This window comes from Salmo salar, chromosome ssa19, assembly GCF_905237065.1.
Source record: "Salmo salar chromosome ssa19, Ssal_v3.1, whole genome shotgun sequence".
Classification (NCBI taxonomy): domain Eukaryota; kingdom Metazoa; phylum Chordata; class Actinopteri; order Salmoniformes; family Salmonidae; genus Salmo; species Salmo salar.
Window position 1 is genome coordinate 15,933,253 of NC_059460.1, and position 12,358 is coordinate 15,945,610.

A 12,358-nucleotide genomic window follows, 5' to 3' on the forward strand; every position below is an offset into this window, starting at 1 on the left:
TTTGGCACAAAATGTGATAGAAATAAGATTTTAGTGTGTATGGAACAATTTCTGGGATATTTTATTTCAGCTCATGAAACCAGCACTTTACATGTTGAGATGATATTTATTTTCAGTGATGTTTGTAGAACAAACCGTTCGGCCGCTAAAGACACCATTCACTGCAGATGTGGAAGGGCGACATTGGCGGATGCAGTGATTGAGACGCAGCCCATGCAAAAAAAAAACATTTCTAGCTTAAACTGAAGGACATCGGGGCGTGGACATCGACTCTAAGGGGTTAAACAAAGATTCCAATGACCTACCTTACTCCAACCATTGTCAGAGCCTAGCTAACCATATTCCCCCTCTCCACTGTGGCTTGCCGAAATATGTAAGCTTAATCACTGCTCTCCTCGGTGTCTGGCTGATCCCTCCTAGGGGCTTTCTTAGAGCCAGAGGTGCTGACAGGATAGCAGCAGAGAAGGATTACAGGCTGATCTAAATGAATCCATTCTGTTCCCTTGGATCAACTCAACCATGACCAGGCTAGAATAAAACAGTAGGGAAATTAACTCTGCAGCAGCCCCGCTATGTACACTGCAAACGTCAGGATATTTAATATAAATAAAGACTTGCTAAAGTGCAAGAATTCTGCATTTTGCTATGTCCCACTGTGCACCCTCTGTGACTTCTAGGAAGAGTAAGTTTCCACCATCGTAAAGCCTTATTTACTCATTTCTAGAGATTAATATTTACTTAAACGTGATTAATTAATGTAAAAAAACTCAACTCAGTTACGTGAACTGAAACCTCGCTTTAATATGGTTTTGAATATCTTTTCCTAAAGAAACATTGAACATCTAATAATAAAATCAGTGTAAAAACAGGCGAGATCGTTCAGTTTTTGGCAATTTTCTGGTCTTTCGTGGAGGAAAACTGAACGGGTTGAGCATAACACGGCAAAACAAACGAAAAATCTAAAATTTCACACATATTTAGCAGATATTGCGGGTGTAACGAAACGCTTGCGTTCCTAGTTCCAACAGCGCAGTAGTATCTAACAATTCACAACACACAAATCTAAAAGTCAAAGAATGGAATTAAGAAACAAATATTAGGACAAGCTATGCCAGAGTGGCACTAAAAAGAATACAGTAGACACATGAAATTAGTAAAGCAGTATGTAAACATTAACATGACCAGTGATTCCATGTCTATGGTGCAGGGTTGAGTAACCGGATGGTAGCCGGCTAGTGATGGCTATTTAACAGTCTGATGGCCTTGAGAAAGAAGCTGTTTTTCCAGTCTCTGTCCCAGCTTTGATGCACCTGTACTGACCTCATCTTCTGGATGCTAGCGAGGTGAACAGGCCGTGGCTCGGGTGGTTGATGTCCTTGATCTTCTTTTTGGCCTTACTGTGACATCGGGTGCTGTAGGTGTCCTGGGAAGGCAGGCAGTGTACCCCCGGTGATGCGTTGGGCACACTGCCTGCGCCACCCGAGCCACCCTCTGGAGAGCCCTGTGGTTGCGGGCAGTGCAGTTGCCATACCAGGCAGTGATACAGGACAACAGGATGCTCTCAATTGTGCGTCTAAAACTTTGTGAGGGTCTTGGAGGCCAAGCCAAATTTCTTCAGCCTCCTGAGGTTGAAGAGGCGCCTTCACCACACGGTCTGTTTGGTTAGATCATTTCAGAGCGTCAGTGATGTGTACGCCGAGGATCTTGAAGCTTTTCACCTTCCCACTGAGGTCCCGTTGATGTGGATGGGGGTGTGCGCCCTCTGCGGTTTCTTAAAGTCCACAATCAGCTCCTTTGTTTTGTTGACGTTGAGATTATTTTCCTGGCATTACTCTGCCAGGGCCCTCACCTTCTCCCTGTAGGCTGTCTCATCATTGTCAGTGATCAGGCCTACCACCGTTGTGCCGTCAGCAAACTTAATGATGGTGTTGAGTCGTGCTTGGCCACGTAGTCGTAGGTGAACAGGGAGTACAGGAGGGGATTAAGAAAGGACCCGAGGGGCCCCTGTGTTGAGGATCAGCGTGGCAGATGTGTTGTTGCCTACCCTTACCACCTGGAGGCAGCCTGTCAGGGATCCAGTTGCAGAGGGAGGTGTTTAGTACCAGGGTCCTTAGCTTAGTGATGATCTTTGTGGGCACTATGGTGTTGAACGCTGAGCTGTAGTCAATGGCCCTGCAGCTTTGTGATTGCTGACCTGTTTAACCTCTTTGGGATAGGGGGCGGTATTTTCACTTCCGGATGAAAAGCATGCCCAAAGTAAACTGCCTGCTACTCAGGCCCAGAAGCTAGGATATGCATATAATTGGTAGATTTGGATAGAACACTAAAGTTTCTAAAACTGTTACCCCGAGGACAAACCATCCAGGATTTATTTATTTATTTGAGTTCACTGAGTTTTCTATGGGAAACTGGATTTATGAGGCACCTGGTTGCAGTTCCTATGGCTTCCACTAGATGTCAACAGTCTTTAGCAATTGGTTGATGCTTTTCCTTTGAGAAATGAAGAAGTACAGCTATTCAGAATGAGTGTCAAGCAAAGTGGACTCGTTTGGGGCGCGCGACCTGGAGCTCACTCCACTTTGATTTTATCCGCTATTGAACACAGTAAATTCCGTCTTAAATTTTACCGATTATTTACATTTTAGGATACCTAAGGATGGATTAGGAAAGTTGTTTGAAATGTTTGGACAAAGTTTACAGGTAACTTATTAGATAATTTGTAGTCATGTTGGGCGAGTTGGAACCAGTGTTTTTCTGAATCAAACGCGGCAAATAAATGGACATTTTGGGGACATAAAAAAGGAGTTTACTGAACAAAAGGACCATTTGTGATGTTTCTGGGACATATTGGAGTGCCAACAGAAGAAGATCTTCAAAGGTAAGGCATGAATTATATCGTTATTTCTGACTTTCGTGTCGCACCTGCTTGGTTGAAATATGATTTTCATGTGTTTGTATGGTGGGGTGCTGTCCTCAGATAATAGCATGGTTTGCTTTTGCCGTAAAGCCTTTTTGAAATCTGACACGGTGGCTGGATTAACAAGAAGTGAAGCTTTATTTTGGTGTATTGCACTTGTGATTTTATGAAAGTTAAATATTTCTAATAATTTAATTTGAATTTCGCACTCTGCAATTTCACCGGATGTTGTCGAAACGTTCCGCTAGCCGTAACAGGTTTTAAAGGTCTTCCTCACATCGGCTACGGAGAGCGTGATCAGTCATCCGGAACAGCTGGTGAACAGCATATTCCCATGAAAACTGATTGAGAGCAAATGGTTGGTATGCATATACCGCATGGACATTTCACCTGTAAAACTTTGTGCATTTGTCTTACAGTAACATTATACTATTATATTCGGTTCTGTAATGTAGCATACTGGGATCATTATGTGAGATCATGCAGACATTGCAGAGTAGCCTGTTCTCCACGTGTAACGTAGAGCATATACACATTCGCAGAAGGTGATCTGCACATGCGCAGGAGCTTACTAAAAAAGTAAGATCTGCAGACAGACTACTTTATTTGGCACCGAATAAAAAAAAAATTGGTATAGTAAGTACCTATTAAGTTGGAGATGTGCGCCTTATGAATGTGAAAATTAACTGTATTTCACAGAATTTTTACAAAGTTACACTACCCAAACAGAACTCATTTTGTGGACCAACCCATATAGAGACGTTTGGATTTTTTGGGGCAGTTTCCCGGACAAAGATTAAGCCAAGTCTTAAACGAAAAGTCACTTTCAATGGGAGAATCTCTATTAAGCATGCTTTATTTTTAGTGTTACTACAACAGTGACAACACTCGTTTCTCAGCATGACATGTGGGTGAGTGAACCTAACCCATAGGTATAAAAATGATTGATAACTCTAGAACCAGAATTTCAAATGAGGTGTTTCTCTCACCAGTACTATTGGCTACGTCACTGTCGGTGGGGGCGAGGTTGGGCGTGGGCTTGGGGCTGGCCGTCTGGTGGGTCGGGGAGGATGCTGTGTCGCCGTTGACAACAGGGGCGGGGCCGGGGCTGGAGTCGCTGTGGGCAGAGGAGGTGGAGGGACCCTCACTGTCCACCCCGTTATAGGTGGGAGCACATCCTGTACCATTCACTGAGCTGTAGGAGAAGTTTACAATTGTAATCTCTGTATGTGAATAAAATATTTGATATGAAGGTAATGTATTGTATACAGTGCATTCGGAAAGTATTCAGACCCCTTGAGTTTTTCCACTTGTTTTACGTAACAGAATTATTATTTTTCCCTCAATCTAAACACAATACCCCATAATGACAAAGAAAAATCAGGTTTAGACATTTTTGCAAAAAAAATAAATGGAAATATCATGTAAGTATTCAGATCCTTTACTCAGTTACAGACTTTGGTATGCTTGATATATACTAGCTTGATACACCTGTATTTGGGGAGTTACTCCCATTCTTCTCTGCAGATCCTCTCAAGCTCCGTCAAGTTGGAAGGGAAGAGTCGCTGCACAGCTATTTTCAGGTCTCTCCAGAGATGTTCGGTCAGGTTCAAGTCCGGGCTCTGGCTGGGCCACTCAAGGACTTGTCCTGAAGCCACTCCTGCATTGTCTTGTCTGTGTGCCAATGGTAGTTGTCCTGTTGGAAGGTGAACCTTCGCCCCAGTCTGAGGTCCTAAGCGGTCTGGAGCAGGTTTTCATCAAGGATCTCTGTACTTGGCTCCGTTCAACTTTTCCTCAATCCTGACTAGTCTCCCAGTCACTGCCGCTGAAAAACATCCCCACAGCATGATGCTGCGACCATTATGCTTCACCGTAGGGATGGTGCCTGGTTTCCTCCAGACGCGATGCTTGGTATTCATCAGACTAGAGCCTCTTGTTCCTCATGGTCTGAGTGTCCTTTAGGTGCCCTTTGGCAAATTCCAAGCGGGCTGTCATGTGCCTTTTACTGAGGAGTGGCTTCCGTCTGGCCACTACCATAAGGGCCTGATTGGTGGAGTGCTGCAGAGATGGTTGTCCTTCCGGAAGATTCTCCCATCTCAACAGAGGAACTCAGGAGCTCTGTCAGAGTGACCATTGGGTTCTTGGTCACCTCCCTTCTCCCCCAGATTGCTCAGTTTGCTCAGCTCTAGGAAGAATGTTGGTGGTTCCAAACTTCATCATTCTTAAATGGAAGGAGGCCACTGTTCTTGGGGACCTTCAATGCTGCAGAAACGTTTTGGTACCCTTCCCCAGATCTGTACATCGACACAATCCCATCTCGGAGCTCTACGGACAATTCCTTTGAATTTTGCTCTGACATGTACTGTCACCTCTGGGACCTTATCCACACACCTTTCCAAATCATGTCCAATAAATTGAATGTACCACAGGTGGACTCCAATCAAGATGTGGAAACATCTTAAGGATGATCTATGGAAACAGGATACACCGGAGCTCAATTTCGAGTCTCATAGCAACGTTTCTGAATACTTATGTAAAAATAAGGTATTTCTGTTTACATTTTTTGCAAAAAAGTTTCTTAAAAACCAGTTTGTGCTTTGTCATTATAGGGTATTGTGCGTAGATAGATAAAAAAAAATACTAATCAATTTTAGAATAAGGCTGTAACAAAACAAAAATGTGGAGAAAGTCAAGGGGTCTGAATACTTTCCGAATGCACTGAAGGTACAAAGACTTCAGGAAAAAAACAGAACAGAGATTTTTTTCAATAAACCTTCAAAGAAATATCAATTAAAATATCAGTACAAATAGTTAGGGCTGGGCAGTATACTGTATTTTACTATACTGTATACCAGTATTGATGAATGGACCAGTTTGAGTTTTTACTTAACCTTTAAAATGTAATTTCCATGTTTGGTTTGTTATATGTAATACACAACTCCAGCCCTTACAGTTTACGCCATTTGATACTGGAGTCATCCCTCTCCTCCTGCATGCCGCTAAACACACCAAGCCGTACCCCGTTACTCAAGGAGAGAGCAGTTGCTCGACCACAGAGCCACGGGCACTGCCATTCACTCAGCATGGTCAGATGAATGCAACCATGTTACTGACATGCTGCTTTCAACAAGCGTTCAATAATTACACAAACTAATAGTGTATCTTCCTGTCAGCAAACTACTGTCTGCTAGTTTGTCTTTTCTTAGCAAGGTGCTGCCACTATATTCCTATTAGAGGATTAGAATAATCATTATATTTTCATGATTCCAATAGTTCAATTAACTAGGCCTAGATGTTTTGCCCGTATCATACTGCGTGGCAGAGTCTAATTGATAATAAAAGTGCAGGAAATGCAGAAATGTATGAAAATGCTGACTGTGTTTGGAGTTGAATTGAACAGTATAAAATGGAGAAAGCCCCATTGAAAATCAGCTATGCATGTGTTGCAACCCTAGGATCATGAACTACTCAAAGCATTTTCCCAACTTTTATTTGAAACATAAAATACCGTAATTTTTTTTAAATAATAATAATAATAATTTGTCCATATTGCCCAGCCCTACAAATAGGACACGGCAAATAAGGATGTAATGCCGAGTTCATCATCCACGTGTGCAGAGACAGATCCTATGACCTATGTGATGGTGGGGTTAAACATGGGGGCAGTAGGCTAGACATCATGTGTCAGAAGGAGGCCTCTCTTTTAGACAAACCACCTTGAGACAACACGTCTTCCCACAACACAATGGGGGTGACGAATCACTGTCTGAAAGCACTACTAATGATGGAGTGTGCCTGACAGCACTCTCTATGTAGACTAGTGTGTGTGTGTGTGTGTGTGTGTGTGTATATGTTATTTTGAGTCTGTTCTAAAAATGTCCATATCTGTTTTCTGGCCAGGATAACAGCATCACCACAGTCCCTCAGAATGGCAAGCAGAAACGTTATTACCTACACTAACCCGCTTCCTGTTTTTCAGGCAGGCCACGCACATGCCGCCAACTCCACTTCCTCTGTGAAGTGCCACAGAAGCATTGATACAGAGTACAGAGGGTATGTGAGTGCATCTGTGTGTGTGAGGGAAGGACTTATGATGCCAGTCTTTCAGAGTGGGAGTAAAGGGAGCCTGGGCGCTCCGCCCTGCGTATGTCCTGTTCTGTACGGGGCACTAGTGACGCAGTCCTTGTTCTGAGAAGAGGCAACGCTTTGTGACATTGAGACTATTGTCATGCAGGGCAGAGGACAAGGGAGAGAGGAAGGGGGCAGGGTGCTATGGTGATGAAACAGGCAAGACTGAAGGAGAGCCTTTGTGTTGGTTAACAAGGTTTCGTCTCTGCACTCACTGACAGACACAGACAGGACAGACGTAACTAGCCTACATGAGGCAGGCACAGCACATTGCGCCACAATGTGGACAACCCAAACACACCACTAACACAATCAGAGTCTGGGCAGTGTTTTTGCTGGAGGTGGGTGGATTCACGCACACCATCCACAGTAGGTTGTGTATACTGTGACAGTCAAGCCTAGTTTAACAGCTGGGAGAAGGGGCACAGGGGCTATAGGAAGTGTAGGAGAGAGGGCGAAAGGGGGGAGACGGAGAGAGGGACAAAGCAAGTGCAAAGGCAGTGTATGCAGTCGTCACAGGCTGGACGCAGCAGTAACTGCAATGCAGATGAAGTCTGTCTGCCATCTCCTTCACCTCTCGGTCTGAATAAAATGGCCAACATCAACTTCTTGAGGATTCTAATAAAACCCATATTAGCCCTACACTTGTACAGTGTGAGTGAGATAATAAAGATCAGGGTTGTGTGGCTAGGCCTGCATGCAAGCAGTCCTGATTTAGGGACAGAGGGAGAGAGAGGGACAGAACATGTGCAGTCGGAGCTCTGATAAATTACAAGGTGAGAGTTCTAATATCCCAGGCTTCTGAGAACGCTCCAAGAGCCGGACAAATATAGTCCCTACCACAATGATGTAAGGCAGGAAAACTGGGCTCTATCGTGTGTGTGTGTGTGTGTGTGTGTGTGTGTGTGTTAAGACCGCATTGCCTTTCAGCATTGGTTTATGGTTGCCTCCAATATAAGCGGCACCACATTTTCTGCTGATAAAATTCTTTCCGCAGCCATCTAAACCAAATGTTTCTGCTGACTCAGTGCCCCTTCATTCACAACATGGTTTTCTGCCAGGAGTTCTTCTCTTACCTGTTGGGAGCCCTTGGAGTGTCCCCTCCATTTTCATGAATGGCGTCGCCGTTCTGCTGGACTTCTGAAAGAGAGGCGAAGGCACTGTTATCCTAAACAATATTCTACAACTAAACAAAACATGCATGCATACATACTACAAATAAATCCACAAAGATATGACGACAAGCCACACGCATAGTAAAACAGACAGACACACACAGCAGTACTCACTGGTAGAGGTGGCAGCGTTGCCGTTGAGCAGTTGTTCCTGGTTGACGGTCAGACCGTCTAGGAACACGGTCAGCTCTCCCGTAGCAATAACAGCCCCCTTATTGTCCAGCACCAGCTTCAACACCTCCTTCACGTTCTCCACTGAGGGAGGGAGGGGAGACAGGAGGAGACATGGCATGGCAGAGACAGGAGACAGGGGAGAAAGGAGGAGACGGGGACAGGGCATGGCAGAGACAGGAGAGAAAGGAGGAGACGGGGACAGGGCATGGCAGAGACAGGAGACAGAGGAGAAAGGAGGAGACGGGGACAGGGCATGGCAGAGACAGGAGAGAAAGGAGGAGACGGGGACAGGGCATGGCAGAGACAGGAGAGAAAGGAGGAGACGGGGACAGGGCATGGCAGAGACAGGAGAGAAAGGAGGAGACGGGGACAGGGGCATGGCAGAGACAGGAGACAGGGGAGAAAGGAGGAGACGGGGACAGGGCATGGCAGAAGGAGACAGGAGAGAAAGGAGGAGACGGGGACAGGGCATGGCAGAGACAGGAGACAGGGGAGAAAGGAGGAGACGGGGGACAGGGCATGGCAGAGACAGGAGAGAAAGGAGGAGACGGGGACAGGGCATGGCAGAGACAGGAGAGAAAGGAGGAGACGGGGACAGGGCATGGCAGAGACAGGAGAGAAAGGAGGAGACGGGGACAGGGCATGGCAGAGACAGGAGAGAAAGGAGGAGACGGGGACAGGGCATGGCAGAGACAGGAGACAGGGGAGAAAAGGAGGAGACGGGGACAGGGCATGGCAGAGACAGGAGAGAAAGGAGGAGACGGGGACAGGGCATGGCAGAGACAGGAGAGAAAGGAGGAGACGGGGACAGGGCATGGCAGAGACAGGAGACAGGAGAGAAAGGAGGAGACGGGGACAGGGCATGGCAGAGACAGGAGACAGGGAGAAAAGGAGGAGACGGGGACAGGGCATGGCAGAGACAGGAGACAGGGGAGAAAGGAGGAGACGGGGACAGGGCATGGCAGAGACAGGAGAGAAAGGAGGAGACGGGGACAGGGCATGGCAGAGACAGGAGACAGGGGAGAAAAGGAGGAGACGGGGACAGGGCATGGCAGAGACAGGATGGAAAGAGAACACAGGTATTAGTAACACTCATTAACGAGACAATGTCTGATACTTTCAACTAGGGCCCCAAATACTGTAACAGCATTCTTACTAAACCATTTACTGTGGAATACTGTGCCCAACAGCAGAAAGGCATACTGCAGTTCATCCTGAAGAGTAAGAACAAATTCTTTCTGGGGCAATAATCAGAGCTGATATCCTGTTCAGCTTGTTGCCAATTGACATTGTTCTTGTCAAGGTTAGAACATAAAAAAGGAGGAAAAAGAGTTGAGGCGGGCTGCCAACTACGTACATTTCCTGTCGTGCTGCTCCAAGGCCTGGAGGAGGTCCAGAGTGGCTTTCCCCAGCAGAGCGTCAGCCTTCAGGGTGTGGTGACTCCACACCTTAAAGTCCAGCTGCGTGTGTGGCCTGACATTTCTGCGACAGAGGACAGACTCCACATCAACTACACCGCATGCACACGCACAGAAAGTGACTTGGACACCTGTCAGACTACACAACAGTGTTCATTTCTTATAAAGCAGTACGGTGCGTCCAAGACAAATTTTCCCCTCGGTAGCAATCATGTTTTTCCTTATCGTGTCTTACACCAACTAACCGGTGCCTTCTTTATCCAATTCTTCTGCTATAGAAATAAACTACCAGCACTATTACAGCGCATTCAGTGCTGATATGCTTTTCAGGATGCACAGCATACATTACAAACAGTCAATATCACCATGACTCAATGCAATGACTGTAGGGCCTGTTACCCCACTGATTATTCTATAAGTGGCACCACTGAAGTCAATGGGCAGACAGAAAAAAAAAAAGGTTTCCATCCAACCATTTCATGCAGATTAATTTCCCGACAGGAAAGAAAGTCACGACTAGGCTTAAGGAAACAGGGAATGCCGGAACAATTTTATAAAATGTCGACAGACAATTTAATCATTCGACATGGAGGGATTTTTTGGTGTCTGTAAAATTAATTATTCATTATTTTTAATGTGCACTACGTCAACACACACACACACACTTTAATCCCAATAAAATCAGTTAGATGGAAACATGTCTGGTGGGAAAATGTGCATAGCTTTACCCAGATTTCTGAATAGTCGCTTGAAAACCTGTCACCAATTGGATGAAAACCTAGCTACAGACAGCCAACCAGACAGGAAGGATCTTGTGTCTCCTAGCAAGGTGTCACAACCTGGGGTGATATGCAGCATTTGATAATAATAATAATAATAATAATAATAATAATAATAATAATAATAGTTCATGTTTTTCAGCAATCCTTAGAAGGGCTCCCTCATCAATCTGAGCATGTCTCCCGTCGTCTGGGCACAGCCACTGACAGCGCTCTAATACAACCAACTCTATACACAGGACACGCTTTAACAGGGAGAGGTCTCAGCGGTCTGTCTGTGGCATACACAACATCTGAAGGGAAGGGAGACTCAGGAGTCCGCCTTGTCGTTACCCTGTTAAGACTTGAAAGAGTTGTGTTTAGTTATTGATTTTAAATCACACCTCCATGCTATGATACTAGGACTAACGCATTGGCCTTTTCCCTTGCCAATTACAATTTCTTAAGCCTTTGGCAAACGCTTGTTTTTGGTCACACTCCCTCTCCCAGACTTCCCTCTTTTCCCCTCTGCAGATCAGACCGGTTAGTATTCCTCACACGGGTCCCCTCCCCCTCAGAGAGACCGAGGGCTGCCTGTGTTTCTATAGACCAGGGTAGTTCTTTATTCTGCAGTCACAGGCAACCAAGAAGAGAGAGTGCAAGAACGAGAGATAAGAAAACAGAGACGACCAGAAAGCGTACAGAGGCAGATGACGGAAGTAAACAAAAAAATAAAAAAGACAAATAAGGTAGTAAACATCCAGATTGTGCCCCAAATGGCAACCCCTGGCCTAGTCGTTTAGGTCAAAAGTAATGCGCTATATAGGGAATAGAGTGCCATTTGGGACACATCTCCAGTAAATCCTTCTATGAGCTGTTTGATAAATGGAAAAACTGATAGCTAACCAAGTGTGTTTAACCCCAATGCAAATGGTGGCCCTCATCCTGCATTCAAAAAAAAATACAGTGCAATATACCAGCAGTGTTTTGCACTAGTGTCAGCTGTCTACAAACTCACTTTCAGCCAGGTACTTTTTCCACTTAAAGTACCTATTGATAGAACAGGCAATGAAGAAAAACACTCCTGGTTTAACAGTCTGCCCCGCCTCTTGTACATGGGTGTGTGTGTTGTGTGCGCTGGGGCTGGTTGCATCGGAATTTCTTTACATGGTGTGGCAACGACGAGTCAAAATCCACTTAACCCATTGTTTTCTGGCACATTAATTTATAAATTTTCCTGTGCACGGTCCGACATTAACAATGGCCCAGGGGGCCAGTGGATCTCGTTAGTCACTGGCACGACTGGGCAAATAACTTTTCAGCACATTTTTTCATTCCAGTTCAACATCTACCTGCTCTGTCGCGGACTACCATTGGCGACCTCGCGTCTACCATTGAGCAATAGGATTGGCCGTTCATTCAAGCACCACCACGTTCTGTCCCACGAGTCACAACTTCGAGCAGTACATCAGTTGATCATTTCACACAGCACATGCGAGCTGTCCTGAGCAAAAAGAAGCACCCATCAATCTACTCGCTGAGCTTCTTTAAGGGAAAGGGATTTGCAAAACCAAACCTTCAATAATGAACATACTAGCAATATGTACATGTTTGCGAGCCATGACGAGACGTAATAAAGGAATTTGAATGTTGAAAGAACGCCTGGATACAGCCTTTAGCCGTGGTATATTGGCCATATGCCACACCCCCAACATGCCTTATTGCTATTATAAAACTGGTTACTAACGTAATAAAACAGTAAAAGGTTTGTCATACCCGTGGTATACA

General features: G+C 45.3%; 1 protein-coding gene across 6 annotated transcripts in view; it reads right to left on the minus strand.

The window, feature by feature from the left end:
- The window catches only part of LOC106578528 (NEDD4-like E3 ubiquitin-protein ligase WWP1), a 71,088-nt gene that overhangs the window by 18,343 nt on the left and 40,387 nt on the right, over window positions 1–12,358 (minus strand). For 5 of the 6 annotated variants that reach the window (XM_014157445.2, XM_014157443.2, XM_014157444.2 and 2 more), the window contains exons 4-7: window positions 9,752–9,876; window positions 8,335–8,475; window positions 8,122–8,185; window positions 3,907–4,112 (exon numbers count right to left, since the gene is read on the minus strand). In XM_014157445.2, the coding sequence (XP_014012920.1) occupies window positions 3,907–4,112; window positions 8,122–8,185; window positions 8,335–8,475; window positions 9,752–9,876 (536 nt within the window). The remainder of the gene's footprint in view (window positions 1–3,906; window positions 4,113–8,121; window positions 8,186–8,334; window positions 8,476–9,751; window positions 9,877–12,358) is intronic. The other variant, XM_045702131.1, reaches the window with a different exon arrangement.